The sequence below is a fragment of the Anabrus simplex genome, chromosome 1 (assembly GCF_040414725.1).
Source record: "Anabrus simplex isolate iqAnaSimp1 chromosome 1, ASM4041472v1, whole genome shotgun sequence".
Classification (NCBI taxonomy): Eukaryota; Metazoa; Arthropoda; class Insecta; order Orthoptera; family Tettigoniidae; genus Anabrus; species Anabrus simplex.
In genome coordinates, this window is record NC_090265.1 from 319,444,511 (window position 1) to 319,463,821 (window position 19,311).

At 36.0% G+C, this 19,311-nt stretch overlaps 1 protein-coding gene across 3 annotated transcripts in view; it reads left to right on the plus strand.

Moving 5' to 3' along the window:
* The window catches only part of LOC136856747 (fatty acyl-CoA reductase 1), a 104,631-nt gene that overhangs the window by 62,829 nt on the left and 22,491 nt on the right, over nt 1-19,311 (plus strand). For all 3 annotated transcript variants that reach the window (XM_067134834.2, XM_068224952.1, XM_067134835.2), the window contains exons 4-7: nt 173-318; nt 2,428-2,537; nt 7,738-7,930; nt 14,550-14,789. In XM_067134834.2, the coding sequence (XP_066990935.2) occupies nt 173-318; nt 2,428-2,537; nt 7,738-7,930; nt 14,550-14,789 (689 nt within the window). The remainder of the gene's footprint in view (nt 1-172; nt 319-2,427; nt 2,538-7,737; nt 7,931-14,549; nt 14,790-19,311) is intronic.

The window sequence follows — 19,311 nt, forward strand, 5'->3', positions numbered from 1 at the left end:
ACTCTGTTATCTTACCTGAGGATAAATCACCCCATGCTACTCCTGAAACCAGCTTCAAATTTATTACAGTGACAGAAATCAAACCCATGTCCCCAGGACAGGATGCTACTATGTTAAACCCTGGATCACAGAAGCAGGCTCAGTAAATTAATATTGTTGTATGTGCTTACAGATATTAGTGCATGTGTCTACTTCCTACTGCAACACAAAAGATAAAATTGTGCATGAACACCTATATGAAGCACCTGCTGATTGGCGGACTGTGATTGAGATGGTTGAGACATGTGACCCATTTCAGCTTCGTATCCTCACACGAAAGTAAGTTGGACTTACTTTTGTAAATCTGTTCCTTCATCAACTTGAGTAGAAAAAAATTGGCTGCTTTCTCATTTTTGTGTTACTATTTCTTCAATGTTTTCTGACATGTTTTTAATGCTTCATAAAACTGTGTTATCTGTAAACAGAACGTTGTCAATTTTGTGAACATAGTCCTATCCCAATACACTTTACAGCATCTTTTATACATGGAGCTATCAAATCTTCAGCTCAGCAATTGTATGGTTTTTACCTTGCTTAGCAATGTGATAGCTAATTCTATAAGAGACTTCAACAGAATATTCGTTGCCTTTGTTACCAGCCACTAGATATGATGAAACATGTGCATTATTTAATAGATTTTTAACAATCAGTGAACTGACTCGCTTCTACTCACACCACTTTTTATAATTACACTGTTTAAATGATATTATCTCAAGACCTGAATCAGGAAGTATCGAATGTAAGGGCAATGTTTTAATTTCAGAATGATTATTTGACAGAAATTCAAGTTTTTAATGTGTTCTCCATCATTTTTAGATGTATTGGTCCAATGTTCATGTATGTTTTTATTAATTAATTCAATCAGTTTATAATGAGGGACTCAACCATCACAATAAGCCTCATTTTAACTCTTCAATAATCACTTCATCAATATCAACATCTTGAGAATCCAACGTATAAATGCATGATTTATTACTTTCAAATTTTATGACAACATAAACTCAGAATATTGTTCTAATCATGGTCTTATGTTATGGCTGAGGATGGCCTCACAATATAGAGGTTGAAACTAGTCTCATTAATAAATAGAACATAATTACATAATTAAATGTATTGTATATGTGGACTCTTTCTCACTTGAACTTGTGATTGTCAATGCCAACCATATGTGGAGTGATGTAATCACTACTGTGTGTTTCTGTGGTGGTTGGTAGTGTAGTGTGTTGTCTGAATATGAATAGGAGAGTGTTGGGACAAACACAAACAACCATTCCCCGAGCCAGAGGAATTAATCATATGCAATTAAAATCCCCGAACTGGCTGGGAATCCAACCCAGAACCTTCTGAACCGAAGGCCTCAAGGCTGACCTTCAGCCAAGTAGTCGGACAATTTGTTATTAATTGTCAATACGGATCAAAAATTAAATTTATTATTTAAGACTCAACTATGTTAGGCAAAATCAACCAAATCTTTGAATTGATAAATATATACAGTAGGTCTAATGGATCATATTACAAATACTGGACAAGATGCACAACCATTTCCTGGAAAATCCTACCCCCTCGTCGTTTCAAGGTAGTCATAGAAGTATGACACATAACTATTAGGATGCAATGACAATATGGCAAAATGGCAAACCAGGCCTCTTTGTGACTATGGTTTGCAACCCCAAGTGGGAACAAATTACAGAAAACTTTAATGGACAATCAGTAGAAAATCATCCAGATTTAATTGCAAGGGTATTACAATTAAAAGAGTTGATGGATGATGTAACCAAAAAGCGTATTTTTGGACACAAAGTTATGAAACTTCATGTAACTGAATTTTGGGAAAGGGGCCTTCCATATGTCCATGTCTTCCTCATTTTAAAAGATGAAGACTAATCAAAACTGCCCAAAACAATAGACTGGATTGTATCTGCAGAACTTCCACAATTAGAGCTCTTCCCAGCTTTACATGCCTTTGTAGCAAAACACATGATCCATGGCATGTGTAGTGAAAGCAGTTTGCTACTTATGGAGAATGGCAAATGCAGTAAAAATTTTCCAAGCCCTTCCAAAATGAAACAATTGCGAACAGCTCTGGTTATTCCTCTTACTCCTGTAGGAACAATGGTACAACAATTTTAAAAATATTTTTTATTCTCACAAAACACTGCCCAGTCCTGTTTTTGTAAAAATGATTCAAGGCCGATGACATTAGATGTTAGACCCCTTTAAACAACAAGCATCATCATCATCAAAATGTTTATATACACCATCTAGTGGCATCATACAAAAGTACATACCGTACGTTTCCAGAAAAAAATTAGTTGCCATGACTTATGACTCGACCCTCGTATTTTAATCTGCAGTATATAAGCTAAAACTAATTTCTTTATTTCACAGGCTTATGGGTTACCAACCTAATACTTACACATTTGCCAAGGCACTGGCAGAACACATTATTAACGATCATCGAGAAAAGCTCCCAGTTACCATCATCCGCCCATCAATTGGTAAGTTAATTTGATTATGATATTTATAGTTTATAGTACATATTTTCAATGACATGAGACTTACTTACATATCTCCCTACCTATCAATTACAATCATATACATTTCCATGCAGAATGTAGGTTTATACGAAGGGTTCCGAACTGGTTTGCTCACAACAATGTGGATGACAGAAGAATAATATCTTGCTTAAGTCTCATAAACTAAAATAATATTTTGCAATATGAGAAATGACTATCTCAGACAGTACAGGATTTTTATACATACTGAAATGTGAACCTGAGAAGAGCCTGCCTGGCAATCACAAAACAACTTATGGAAAGTTCCTGCTCTGAGATTAGCAGGAAAAGATGCTCAATTACCTGTATGTACTCAGGTTCTCTTAGAAATATTGAAAAGCATTCTATTTTAAAACCTAAATTAATAAGATTGTTTTTCTAAACATAAGAAAGGGAAAGACTTACATGAATTACCTCACAAGAGTGTAGCGGCTCAGTGGAGGTTTACACCCATAATTCATTCTCAGTAGAACCTATCAGAAATAAACTTACTGCAAGCTTGCCTGAGTCTTCCAATAAAAAGTATCCTACTACTACCATTCTGGACTTCATACAAGATGTTCCAAAAGTGTTTGCCGGGCCAATGACCTTAGATGTTGGGCCCCTTTAAACAACAAACAAAAATGTTTGCCCAAAAACAGTTTAGATGATAGTAGGGACCTGAAGGAATGACATTAAAAAATAGTTACATGGTTTTGCATCCAGGAGACTGGGTATGAATGTGCTGGCAACAGGTCCTTCTCAAACTATACACCTGTTCTGGAATGTAGCATTGTGGTACTAATGAAATGGCGTATGGCTTTTAGTGCTGGGAGTGTCCGAGGACAAGTTTGGCTCGCCAGATGCAGGTCTTTTGATTTGACACCCATAGGCGACCTACGTGTCGAGATGAGGATGAAATGATGATGAAGACGACACATACACCCAGCCCCATTGTCAGCGGAATTAACCAATTATGGTTAAAATTCCCGACCCTTCCGGGAATGGAACCCAGGACCCCTGTGACCAAAGGCCAGCACGCTAACCATTTAGCCATGGAGCTGGACATTGTGGTGCTGATGAACCAGTAGAGAGTATTGAGCTGGGGCTCCATTGGACTGAAACCACATTCAAGGTCTTATTGTGAGATGCATATTTTATAGTAGTTCAGGGTGGGTTTCCTCAAGAAATATCCTGTACACTCTACTGTCCAAGCGATAGGTACTAGATTGGATCTGATCAAGTAGTTTCCAATAATACCTGTCCACATACTAACAGAGAATTTGTATTGATTACCACATGTAATGGTGGTGTGTGTGTTTTCTCAACTCATGCAAAATCATTTTTAGTAATGTGCACTGCAAAAACCTCTGAGTGAAGCCTACACAAACAGGATAGTCATCATGTTCCGTTGCCTACAGAATGGATGGTATTGAATTTCATGGAGAACTTCCCAAACAGTTGAATTCCTACAAGCAGTCAGTTTCCTCACAATGTTTTGTGTACTGGTTGAACTAATTTGTCTGCTCGAGGTGCACAGTACGTGCATCCCAACGACTTCCTCTGTTGTGTATGTTTGTCTGTAAAATGGGGCAAACATAACAGTATTCACACAGATGATTATACATTAAAGTAACTTCAGATGTGATAATACAGTGCAAAACCAGAATACTCCAGTATATTATATTTTTACTTCTTACCAGGAATACATCCCTTTCTTGAAGTTGATCTAAGAAACTGAATCTATGATAGTCTCGACGTCAGAGAGAAACAATCTACTGTAATGATGCTGAGCCAAATGACCAGGCTCTGTCGTATACGAGATGCATGTCTACCTTCTCTGACCAAGTACATTGCTCCATGTCAACAACAATGTATCGCAAACACAGATGAATGACTGACCCATAGAGCAGTTCCAGTAGATAGAACATTGGTAGCAATGACATGCAGTGGACACAGAATTATCATTCCCCAACATAAGAAAGTACTATGCCCCACATGGAGAATGTTTAATTCCTAGGGAAAAGGATGCAGAACCATGCAATCCTTTTTTATGTAATTCCCTTAGGTCCCTACAATCATCTAAACTCTTTTTGGGCAAACATTTTTTGGAACATCCTGTATGAGTTGGTAGTAGGATATATTTATTGGAAGATTCAGGCAAGCTTGCAGTAAGTTTATTTCTGATAGGTTATACTGCAAATGAATTATGGGTATAAACCTCCACTGAGCCACTACAATCTTGTGTGGCAATTATTAACACTTTCATGTTATGTCCTATATGTCTTTGTCTTTCTTATGTATAGAAAAACAACCTTGTTAACCCTCCAGAAATAATACGGACAGGCACACATCACACAGACTGCGGCACCCACAAGTATCACTTAAATGCATATTTTTGGGAATGATCAAGGAATCTTCAGAAGTGACTAGTTTTGAAAATGAAAATGTGAGACCATTTTCATGAAGATACATTGCCAGCTTCAAATCCTATGAAAAGCATCTTGATTTGTACTGGGTGATTCCTGACAAAAGCGTAGCATTACAAAAATGTTGCAAATTTTGGGCTGGGAAGACTTGGGAAAAGGGGGATGAGCTGCTCAACCAAGTGGTATGTTCTGAGCTGTCAGTGAAGAGATGGCGTGGAATGACATTAATAGATGAATAAGTTTGAGTGGTGTCTTTAAAAGTAGGAAAGATCACAATATGAAGATAAAGTTGGAATTCAAGAAGATAAATTGGGGCAAATATTCGTTTATAGGGAGGGAGTTAGGGATTGGAATAACTTACCAGGAGAGATGTTCAATAAATTTCCAATTTCTTTGAAATTTTCTAAGAAAAGGCTAGGAAAGCAACAGACAGGGAATCTGCCCCTTGCGCAACTGATTTAAATGCAGATCAAGATTGATTGATTGATTGATTGATTGATTGATTGATTGATTGATTGATTGATTGATTTAATATCCTTCATGGCTGCCAATCTTTCAGCTCTCTCAAAAGAAATAGATAAGTAATAACTTCTGAATGTTTGTTTAGATCAAGAAACAATTCGACCGGGCAAGTTGGCCATGCGGTGAGCTCGCATCCGGGAGATAGTGAGTTCAAACCCCACTGTCGGCAGCCCTGAAGATGGTTTTCTGTGGTTTCCCGTTTTCACACTAGGCAAATGCTGGGGTTGTACTTTAATTAAGGCCATGGCAGCTTCCTTCCCATTCCTAGGCCTTTCCTGTCCCATCGTCGCCATAAGACCTATCTATGTCGGTGCGACGTTAAGCAATTAGCAAACAAAAAAGGAATTCCCTAAATTTGCAGTAATTAAATCGATCTGAAACATATTTGCTGATGTGAAAATTAATATTGTAACATTTACAGCAAGAAGAGTTATACAAATAACATTTACATCACAATGGATGAGCTGCATGAACTATAAAACAAGCACGCACAGAGCGAACACGTCCTACACCAAGTGCGAAAGAAACTGTTACAGGAGCAAGAATGCGCTTCAGTCAGTGCAGCGTCACAGTACCTCTCAACTTCCACAGCCCATAGATGACTGACATGAGGCAGATAAGCGATCAATAGAGTTGAAACCTAGTGGTGGTATAATGAAAATGGCATACCTTGATTCCAAAGGCAGGAAATAACTACATTAATCAGCAAAGTGGAAAACAACCGTATTTGCCGCACTGAGTGTGGCCATCAGAGGATTTTTTTCTTTTCTACAAGTTCCTTTTCGTCGCACCAACAGTGATAGGTCTTATGGCGACGATAGGACAAGAAAGAGTTAGAGGTGGGAAGGAAGCAACCGTGGCCTTAATTAAGGTACAGCCCCAGCATTTGCCTGGTGTGAAAATGGGAAACCATGGAAAACCATCTTTAGGACTGCCGACACTGGGGTTCGAACCCACTATCTTCCAAATACTGGATACTGGCCGCACTGCAGTTATTGAGCTGGGTCATCGGAGGATTAAGTATGGTTTTGAAATAGAATTCTTTTCAATATCTTGGATGGAACCTGAGTATGTGCAGCCAATTGAGTATCTTTTTCTGTTGATTTCAAGGCAGGAACTTACCCTAAGTTGTTTTATTATTGCAAGACAGGCTCTTCTCAGTTTCACAATTCAATATGTATAAAAATCCTGTACTGTCTGAGTTAAGTCATTTATCATATTACAAAATATTTAGTTAATGAGTCTTAACCAAATATATTATTCCCCTAGATATGCTAAATCTATGGGAAGGAAATGTCCAATTAACTACTAGTTAATCTGCTGCTTGGAGATCCTTCGATCGAGATAGCTCAGTGTCACAATCAGCCTTGACATACAATGAAAAGTATATTAAAATCCTTCTGTCGAATGAAACCTTTTATCATTTACCCATTTCAGCTCCAAGTAAATCATGGGATGATGTCTTTCTCAGGTTTATTGATGCTTTTGTCTCAGCCTGAGCATTATTCAAGTAAAAATATGCATAGTATTTCAGACACTACAGTAAGCACAGCATAACAGACTAAATTCTCTTTAAAATATAAGGGCTGATAATTCATTCTCTTTAAAATATAAGGGCTGATAATTCATAAAAGTCTCTGATGCTCAGATATAAAGCTGAAAATGTTGATAGAGAAATATAATATTAACTTCAAATGAATTTCTGCATATTTCTAATATCCTTAACACTAATACGTCAAAGATATTGATACATTGGTTGTTTTATGTCATGGCAATGGTGTTATACTACATTAGAAACACTGTGGAAACTGGTACCAAAAGCCACCATTATCTGTGTGCACTGATTACCAAGTACCAACACACAACTCAGTCAGTGGTCCAACAAGTAAGTGAGTAAAGCATTGGGGTGAGAAGTCTTAGAACACCCTTCCTATTCACTAGATCTCAGAGATGTAACTTTGACCTCATTCTGAAACAGGAGAAGATGTTGCATGTGACAAGAGTTACACATTGATGCAACCAACATGGCTGATGGTATTCAGTGTCATCTTCATCTTTGGAAATGATATGTTTTTGCTCAAGGGACTGTTATGATGGACATTAGCTGTCTGTAATGAACATTTGTATAATTTTTGTATTGTCTGACCCTAACGATTATTTTTAAAAATCTTTGATCATTTTAGTTGGTCCTTAAATTTTTCTTTTCTATGCAGTAATCTCATCAGCTCGAGAACCTGTGCCTGGCTGGATTGACAACTTCAATGGACCCTTAGGACTTTTTGTGGGTGCTGGAAAAGGGGTTGTACATGTGACACTTTGCAAAGACTCAGCTCGCCTTGATTACATACCCGTGGACATAGCCTGTAAAGCTTTGATAACAGCTGGTTGGTATGAAGCTCATCATCGGTAAGTACTCAGTATCAAACCAGAAATGTTGATTTCAAAGATTGAAAAACTGAACTATTACAGAAAATATATCTATAATACAGTAACACCTATGGGTTAGAACTAATCTGGGAGGGATTACATTTTTCAGACCTCAAATGCTTAGAAAAAATAAAATCTAGATTTCTCGAAAAGATTCTAGGAGTCAGGGTATCACAGCCCCATATCGTCTCATCTATGAATTGGCAAAGGAACCTTTCTTTATTGAAGAGCTATAAATAAGGTTATGCCTTCCATCAGTAAAAGTGGAACAGAAACTACGTATTAGACATCAGGAGGGAGAAAAGAAATGAAATATGGTCAGATTTTTACATGAGAGAGAGAAAATGGGAAAAGGAAAACCAAGAATTAAAACACTTATTCACAAGACTGACCATTCATGGCTTTCACCATAAAATGTGTAGTAACCCAAAATATCATGACCCAAATGAAAGTTGCTTATGCAAAATATGAGAAAAGCAGTGCAGCAGATATAACATTACAAAAGAGCAACAGAATGGATACTAAATTTGAAGAAAATAGAATTCAAAGAATTTGATCAGTGAAGTTGAGTAGTGTTTTTAAAAGTAGAAAAGATCATAATATGAAGATAAAGTTGGAATTCAAGAGGACAAATTTGGACAAATATTCATTCTTAGGAAGAGGAGTTGGGGATCAGGATAATTTACCACGGGAGATATTTGATAGATTTCTAACTTCTTTGAAATCGTTTAAGAAAAGACTAGGTAAACAGGTGATATGCAGTCTGCCACCTAGGCATCTGCCTTAAATGCATATCAGTGGTGATTGATTGGTGAAGACTCAGAGTTAGGAATAGGCTAGTTGTGGAAGTAAGGAGAGATGAATTAATGAATGAATGAATGAATGAATACTGATCTGCATTTAGGGCAGTTGCCCAGGTGGCAGATTCCCTATCTGTTGCTTTCCTAGCCTTTTCCTAAATGATTTCAAAGAAATTGGAAATTTATTGAATGTCTCCCTTGGTAAGTTATTCCAATCCCTAACTCCCCTTCCTATAAATGAATATTTGCCCCAATTTGTCCTCTTGAATTCCAACATTATCTTCATATTATGATCTTTCCTACTTTTATAAATGCCACTCAAACTTATTCGTCTACTAATGTGATTCCACGCCATCTCTCCGCTGACAGCTCGGAACATACCACTTAGTCGAGCAGCTCTTCTTCTTTCTCTCAATTCTTCCCAACCCAAACTTTGCAACATTTTTGTAACACTACTCTTTTGTCGGAAATCACCCAGAACAAATTGAAAAACTTACTAGAAAATCCAATTTAGTAAAAATGTCAGTTAAGTATAACATGATGGCAGGCACAGTTGGCAGTTACAAGAATTTTAGTGTAAATAAAAAAGGAAGGATATGTATAGGTACTTTATAGGCAGAAACAGATTCCAAGAAGGACAAAGGCTATTTTGAACAAGACTGTGTTATAGCCCACATTGTATGTAATTCTATGGCTGCAATTAGAAATGTAAACAAGGGGAGTGCATATGTGTATATGTGTATATGTGACAATTTACAGAAGGCAGAAATATTCAGTCAGCAGCATGTAAATATTCATGGATATATGGGTAATGTCCAGGTAGAGGAGATGATTAATACTAATGAAGTACAGTATTGAAATTTACTGGCCTAAATTTACAGTTGAAGAAGTGATTGAATGTATTGTTAAGATCCTTGAACACTTAGGCTCTGCAATACCAACCATTATTGCAGGCGATTGCAATCGTTGCTTGGCCCAGTGATTAACACATAACACATCATACTTCACGGCTGACAAGTCACGTGATCAGCGTGCCATGGCCGAACTATGTGTTCACCTGTATTTCCTGCAGATCAGCTCCTGCAAGTGCAAATAAGTTTTTTGCTACGGACTGCCCGTGCTCTAAGCTGTTGCATATGGTTTCAGTATTGATAATAACCTATCTAAGACTTTTGATAGGGTAGACGATGGTAAACTACTGATGAAAATGTGGGCTATTAGACTAGACAAAAGAGGAATTGAATGGATGGATAATTTTCTAGAGAACATATTTAGATTGGTGAAGCATTATCTCATTTTGTATTGATTGAGAGGGATATTTCATTTGGCAGTAGTATTGAACCTTTATGTTTTCTCCTATATATATATAAATTATAGTACGTGTAAAGAACTGGAATCACACATAAGGCTTTTTGCAGATGATGTTCCTCAAGGGTCTCACCTTGCGCCCTTACTTTTTACTCTCTACATAAATGACATTAAAAATATACTTAAGAATTCTGAATTGCTTTTGTTTGCTGACGATGAAAATATTTTTATGCAAATGAATTGTCCACTTGATTGTTTAAAACTTCAAGAAGATTTGCATCATCTGGAAAAGTACTGTATTCAAAATGGATCGAAACTTAATCATGAGAAATGTAAAATAATATTGTTTTTTTTAAAACAAGAAGAAAATATCATTTCAGTACAAATTTAGTAATAAAAAACTCATGTTTCACAAGTTAATGACCTTGGTGTTTTATTCTGTTATAACCTATCGTTTAATGAACATATTGAAAATATTTGTAAGAAAGCATTTCAAAGATTGAGTTACATTACTAGATATTCTAGAGAATTTTCAAACTTAGCTACCTATCGATTGCTATATGTATCTATGGTACGCCCTATACTAGAATACTGTACATCTGTTTGGAACCCTTCTCATCAGACCTCTATCCATAGATTAGATTCAGTACAACATAAATTTCTTCATTTATATTCATTTAGAGCAGGATTCTCATATGATAATATTGATTATACATCCCTACAACAGTCCTTAAATCTTCATAGCCTGTCACAATGCCGTGAATTATTGGGTACACTCTTCATTTTTAAATTGCTTCATTCCTTAGTGAATTGTCCACAACTCCTTGCAAAAATTAACGTACATGTACCAGACAGATGCACAAGGTTCAAGAATATATTGTCTACAAATTGGCATAGAACTAACTACGCATTCAATGGGCCAATTGAACGAATGTCAAGATCTCTAAACAAAGTGGATATTGATATATTTAACTGCTCATTGCCAAAATTTAGAAATCACTTATGTAATCTCCAGAATTGACCATTACTTTCCTGTGATTACTTGTAATATAACCTGTGTGTATATCTGTACATATTTTTCTACTTATACTCCATTGAACTTTCTTTTTAGTGTGTTTTGTTTTGTTTATTCTTCTCTACTGTTATGTAAAATGGTATTACCATTAATAAAGTATTATTATTATTATTATTATTATTATTATTATTATTATTATTATTATTATTATTATTATTATTATAGAGTAATATAATAAATACAGGATTGTGAGCGACTGCAAAATGATCTCGACTATAATGTAAGACGGACAGCGGAGCGTGATATGATGATAAATGGAGGTGGAAAGTCAGGTTGTAAGTTTCACGAAGAGGAAAGATCCCCTCAGTTTTAATTATTGTGTTGATGGGGTAAAAGTACCTCATGGGGATCACTGTAAGTACCTATGTGTTAATATAAGGAAAGATCTTCATTGGGGTAATCACATAAAGGGGATTGTATCTTTTCATATGGTTATGAGAATAATTAGTGATTGTAGTATTGGTGTAAAGGAGAGGGCAAATAAGCCACTGGTAAGACCACAATTAGAGTATGGTTCCATTGTATGAGACCCTTACCAGGATTACTTGATTCAAGAACTGTAAAAAGAACTAAAGAAAAGCAGCACAATTATTTGTTCTGGGTGATTACAATAAACGTGTGGTGTCACACAACTGTTGGAAACTTTGAGTTGGGTAAGACTTGGGAGTAAGGAGATGAGCTGCTTGATTAACTGGTATATTTTGAGCTGTCAGTAAGGAGATGGTTGTAATGACATTAGTAGACAAATACGGTAAGCTTTAATTGAGTTTTTAAAAGTAGGTGCTCCAGGAAATTATGCTTTTTGTATCAAAGCATGTGTTCCAGCGCATTGTATAGCTGGGCTTTTGCCCAGGTAGATTGACCACTGACGTAGTGTGCTAGGCGGTCATTGAAAATTAGTTCACAGAGTTGTTGACAAGATTCATTTTGTTACCAGAGACTTAAAAATGACAGCTTACACATTAACTTTGGGCACAAACAGAAGTCAGTGACATCTTCAACTATGAGTCTATGAAGTATGGGTATTTTTTGCTGAGTTAGTTTATTTATATTTTTACTATAATGTTAGTATTCTACTGTTCATAATGTTTACAGAATTAATACAAGTATAATATTAAGAGTTTTGCTTGTTTTATTAATCATCAGTTCGTTACTGCTCTTTCATTGTCTCCAAGTTTGAAACTTCCTGTGCAATACTGATAATATTGAATGATGATGTTGGTATCAATATTGGTTTCTGATATTGGTGCATGGGAGAGAATAAAATGTCATAAAAGGCATTTGCAGAAAAATTAACTGGAAAGAGGCCAAGTGGATGACCCTGAAAGATATGGGTAGGTACCATGAGGGAGTGCATAGAGAAGAGAGGAGGAGAATTAGAAGATGTACCCAAGAAAGGAAAGGAGAGATGGAGAGACAGGCAGTGATGGATGTCCTTGCTTCACGAACAGACCCAGGAAGTTTGAAATGGGAAAAGAAGAAGAGTTTATTGGAGCATCATTATATTTTATGACTAGAGTATTGAAGCCAAAATATTGTATTAAATGTGGTATTACAACATCCCTACACCCATGGCTTTACAGTTTATACTCTTGGTATAAACACAAGGCCTACAGCCTTGCGAGTGCTGAGGCTCCAATATTGCCAAAATCTCGATGGAATGTATATTGATTAGTAGAATGTAACAAATATTAATTTTATTTCAAGAAATTTACATGGAAAAATTATTACACTTGGCAAAAAGGAATGGTTACAAATAAAAATTATTGAGGAAGTATTTGTTATGAGTAATTTGATTATCATTATTCAATTACTTCCCAACAATACAAACTGTGTTTATAAGCAATTTCCAATCCAGTTAGATACACCCTACGTACCTGAAAAACGAAGTATGTGCCTCTCTCTGATTGAAGGTAGGCCTATATTGGGACAGCAAATACTGTTAACATTTCTTGAAGGCAAGCAGTCACAGTCGAGATATACATACCTTGACTTAATATACTGTGTATAAGCAAAAAGAAATCTTAAATATTCATCAACTGTTGTGAGGTACCAGTTTTGAGATGTTGGAAGGAGAGGGTGGTGGTGGTGCTAATTATTGTTTTAGGTGGAAGTACACCTAGGAAACCCTCTTGGTAGGAGAGAGAACCTTTGATGTCAATATCCAAGCATTCAAAAGGACAAGTTATCTTGATTACATTACCTTGAATTCAGTGGAAATTTGGTTTGATTTCCAATTATGCCTGGCATGATTTAGTGATGCTTTTCATGACCCCCAACAGAAAAGAGGGAGATTGTTACACCTAACAGAGTGATTAAGTCTTGGAATTCCAGCAAGCAGCAGTTAGAATGAAGATTAATAAGGACTGCTTTGTCAGGATAGACTGTAACTTTTACTTGATTAGTATATTACACATCCAAAAGCTGTTGGAAAATGTAAAGAAGTTACACTGAGATTTCCTCATCAGAAGTCTTGCAATGAAGAATATCTTATACAGGAAATATTGCTTAGTGTAACATGTTGTCATACGGTTTATTATAGAGTTTCTGATCAGTAGATTTATTGAGAAGTAAGATTCTGTTCCACCTATCGCATTTAAATGCAGTAGTGATGACAAAGAGGGGCGAGGGGGGGCAGTTGCCTCCCCTTTGAGAGAAAAAATTATTCCATTTTAGCCGTCTAAAACTAGGAATATAGGAGTAATTTTTTTATGAAAGCACTTTGTACAAGACCTGTTTTCTTATCAGCTAATTCTTTACTTAATTTTAGTTAATTATTAGCGGAAATACGCACAAAATGTCGCTCGTCGCGGCTAACTTATTTGCATAGTGCCACAGCAAGTAGTGGGGACTTGGCATATGCTGTGAGAAACGGTACCAGGGGTATAATTTTTTGCCAAGATCTTGGACACTGAGGTATGATTCACCGACTTGCCGCGCACATTCGTCCGTCTAGCAGTCTCTTTACTGTCTATTAGTTTCTTAGTGTATAGGCCTAGTCAAATACTAAATGATTTTAATTGCATAATCACGCCGTACTTCTATTTAATTGTAATAGATGTATATATTGTTCCTTTGGTGAAATTTTTATTGCATAGTCTATTATTGAATCAGAATCTCAAATTATTGCCACACTTAAGTTGGTAAAACATTTACCTCTCTGTGGAAATTAGCTCAGAGAGCTTAAGTAATTCCCACTTTGGAGGGTTTTTTTTTCAGATTACATGCATACACCACGTCATCTCCCTCCCCCCCTCCCCCGCCCGCTATATCCCACTAACCCATGTACTTTTTGTTGTCTGTACATATTTTGCCCCCCCCACTTTTAATTCCCAATCGCCGCTACTGTATAAATGTATTGGATATTTTATTACTTTCACTGCCTCATCCAGTATTTTATTTGTTGATTTTCTAGAAGCAACTCTTTACCAGTATACCATTGTTCTGCATGTGATGTGAAGCGGATCACCCAGGGGGAGGTAATAAATATTGGAACAAATATAAAAGATGAAGTACCATTTAATAATATTCTGTACTATCCCTGGTGTATTTCTACTCAGAACATTCTGATCTTTTACTTCATGTTTGTACTGACGCACATTATACCCGCAGTTCTCGTTGATGGAATATTGAAACTGAACGGCAAACCAACTGGGTAAGTAACAAACTAAGAATTGAAAAAATAGTCCAGAAAAATATTTACGAGAATTCTTTTATTAATACTTAGTCAGTATATTAAGAAACAAGTCAGAAAGCAGTCATTTTCACATTAGAGTAGAACTCTATTTATCCAGATCTTGTTAATTCAGATATCTGGTTTGTCTGGACTCATTATGCAGATGATATTTCTCTGCAAAACTCACACTTAAAAAAGTAATAATTTGAAATCTAAGATGAATATTCTTTCAAATTTTAAAATGATTTAATAAACAAACCAAAAATTCTTTGATTCTATAATCATTATTATTCCAAAATACTCTGAAACATTCTGAAATGGTTTTCAGTTATAATTAAAATGAATTATTTAGAATTACAGATTTTTGTTTTCTCGATGAAATACTCTTGAATTAAGACAGTTATTTGAAAAGTACAGCTGAACCCCGCTTAACCGAACTTTGCTTAACTGGAACCCGGCTTAACCAAAATGCTCTAGCAAAATTGTATTTTATATTTTGTTTTTACCCTCTCGTTCTTCGCCGTCGATATTAGTAATTCTCTTGCTATATGTGCTGAGAGCTAGTAGGCAAACCCTATTTTTATATTATGACTTATGCAAGAATGCACTTGTAGCATAAAACAAAACAGTTTCTTGTCCTCCAGTTCATTCCATGATACATTTTTTTCTTGAACAAGCAGGAATTATTATTATTATTATTATTATTATTATTATTATTATTATTATTATTATTATTATTATTATTATTATTATTATTATTATCATCATCAAAATAATTATTATTACTGTATTATTCGTCATGAAGATTATGCAGACGACTCTGAATTGAGTTACATTAGATGATGGATTTAACGCATTGGAGGTAAGATTGATTTTGAATTTTTATTAAAATACAGTTCCACACACTTTAATTACAGTACTGTAATAAAATCACTGTATACAGTATTCAGTTCAGTAGTAACGAAAAATGTTTCATTATTTAAGATTGCTTTGTGCTTTATTGAACAAAACAATGAACCTACACCAGCTGATGTATTGTTGATTAAACGGTGGCGCGACATAGCTGCACAACAGCGCTGCACCAAGAAAATTCGGAAGAAATCACTGACTTTATACAATGAGTGACATTATGTAAACATTTTAATGTTAATATACAGTATGCACCTTTGCTTAACAGAGTTTATGCATTTTCATTTCGACATTTAACTTCCAGAATTATTTACCATGTGTCATCCGAAAAAACGTGTCAACCGAAGTGGCTCTGCCCCCTTTATTTCGGATAAACGGGGATCTACTGTACTACTTTGTTGTGCTTGTGTATGAAAAATAGGCATGGATAAGTGAATCCAAATTTATGTTGAAACAAAAAATGATTTCCTTTCAGGAAAACCCTTTGGAATCAATAGGTTTTTGTCAATGCAGATGTTCCATTCAAGTAGGCAAGAGGTCCCCTTCTAAAGGAAGTTGAATTTGTACTGTATGTTTTTATTGTTAAATTACATTTATTGTTAAATCTAGATAAGTCTTCTGATTTGCAGTGTTAATTATATTGTAAAAATATATCAGATGTGCAATAAATTGTACATAAACTGTATTATTTATGTCATTAACAAATTTTCTGGATTATCAGGCTTTTCGTTCATCTGGATCAGACTCAGTCCCATTTGAGCTGGATAATTGGGGTTCTACAGAGTCTTTAGCTGTACTTTCTTTATTTTGGGCTTTTTCCTTCCGATAATGTGTACTGTTTAGTATTACAGTGTGTGTTAATCTGTATGTACATTATAAGACATAGTTTGGCAGAACAGTAGCCTTTATAGACTGAGTTATGCCATGTAAATAATAATAATAATAATAATAATAATAATAATAATAATAATAATAATAATAATAACAACAGGGCTGTACCTTAATTCAGGTCACAGCCGCTTTCTTCCAATTCCTAGGCCTTTTCTGTCCCATCATCACCATAAGACCTATCTGTGTCGGTGCAACATAAAACCAATTATAAAATAATAATAATAATAATCAGAAGAAGAAGGAGGTCCCATTGCATTTGAACAGCAGCATGTGTTCTTTTTTTTTTTTTTTTTTTTGCTTGTTTGTTTAGACAGAGAGATTTATAGGTCATTGTATAGTACATTTCATGACACAAAAAGTGATCAGCTGAAAATGTCCAAGCCCTCAAGTACAAGCAGACAGAAAGATTGAAGCCCAATATCATAGAAATTTGCTGGCTAGTTGATGCTTGAAGGTATATGTATACTTTGTCAACAAAATTAATGGTTAGGAACAAATAAATAATAAATCAATATTTAGAAAGATAGGAACATTACAGGAATACATAAAATGATAAACACAATGACAGATCAGCATCTGAAGAGGGGCATCTGTTGCTCCTTCTTCCAGTGCTGACGTATCATTTTTTCAATTTTCCTTTATCCATAAATCATAAATGATAATATGTGCACCGTTAGTGGCACGACAGACGTTGAAACAGTATTCCACCTCTCTGCAAGTGTTTTGTTGCATTGCAGGTGTAGCATTTGCAATTGCTGCTCAAATGCTGCATTTAAATGTGAAAAATGCATTTAAAATGTAAATTTGTAATTAAGTAAGCATCCCAACACACAGCTGGTCTTCATGTTAAGTGTCTCATCCATCTCTCTTCTTTGGAGGTAAGACAGCTCAGGTGGCTGTGCAACACAACATGCATCCCTGTAGCTGTCTGTTAGGATTGTATAATGTTGTTTTCAGCTGGAATATCAACTGCGACTAAGTGACTATATTGATATCATATCAATCAGGAAATGGCACAGATGCTTTCATGAGACTGACAGATCGCTTTTGATATTGGGTCACAACAATAAGCATACTGACTGGGGAGGGGGGAGAGTGTAATACAGATTCAGTGTCTGTCGTACCACTAATGATGCGCATTAGCTATTAGGTATGTAAAGAAACATTTCGAGGTTCTCTACTTGTAGAACCAAACTGCCAGTGATTATCTCTATTACTGCTGAAGCGTTTGAACCATCACATGCTCCTACAAGCCAGGAAAACACAGACATGATTTGTAATGCCGGCCACGAAAGCCTCAATTGCTATATGAAAAGGGAAGAGATAAAAGATAAAGAGTAGTGGAAAGGAACACAAGTGCAAATCATGTCATCACAGAAAGAGAGGAACACTGGAAGGAGCACATAACAGGAAAAACACGACGACAGGTCAGTGCGGGCAGAGGGAGAAATATAAAAATAGAAATAGGAGAGAAAATAAAAAAGGACGAAGACAATCTCCACATCTTCATATACTGCTGACTTCAGATAGATTGGCTTTTTCTTTATCAATTGCAGTTCTTCTGCATCCATTTCTTCTCAGTCTCCAACAAGCTCATTTTTGCTTTCCAGCTTCCTCAGGAGGGCAGACATCAATACTCATTGTTTAACTCAGCCACATAAATGTTTAGCATGCTGGCCTTCGGTCCAGAGGGCCCTGGGTTCGATTCCCGGCTGGTTCATAGTTAATACCAATGGCTCGGGGGCTGGGTGTGTGTGCCATCTTCATCATTAGAGTTCATCATAGGTAGGGCCCCATCCTCATAGAAGTGCAGGTCACCTATACTGCATCAACTGGAAAGACCTGCACCAGGCCTCTTCGGAGGCCACACGCCATTATTATTACCTCACCCACAAACTATTGCACGGCATATTCCCATGCATATTTTCACACCTTAAACATTAAATAAACAGTGGTTTTCCCTTTTGGAATGTACAGTAGCTCAGCACCTGCATACATAATTTTAACCTAATCAGAATGTAACACCTGAAAGATTTTACATGTAAGCTATGGAAATTCATATAGCCCTATTTCTTCCTGTTTGGAATACAGTATATAAGGGAAGCTTTTTAAAGATTTTTCAGAAATTTGTATTTTAAGTCATCATTTATTTGAGACATTCACTTAAGTATAAGGGGTCTGCTCAAGGCTTAACATCCCCATCTGATAGACAAATCACTATCAACAGCATCATATGAACACTGCAGAGAGGGTTGGAAGTAAATCCAGGTTTTCTGCACACATTTATTGAACGTATGGCCTTTAGTGCCGGAAGTGTCTGAGGGCATGTTTGGCTCGCCTGGTGCAGGTCTTTGTATTTGATGAACATATGTAACCTGTGTGTCTGGGTGTGCGATGAAGGTAATGATTATGATGATGATAATAATAATGAGGTAAGGAGAGGATGAAACCCAATGTTGACACACAGTGTACTCCTGTCAAGTAATCGTCCCCATCTGATGGACAAATCACCACCAATAGGGTCATGTGTTCTTACTTCATATGGACACCGTGGAGAGTTTGGAATAATCCGGACATTTGGCATGCAATCTACTGATTAGAAATATGCCTTAATGATCATGAAATAGCAGATTTCTATAAAAGTTTAATCATAGAATATTATGACAAAATATACACACACACAATCTTTATGATGTATTTC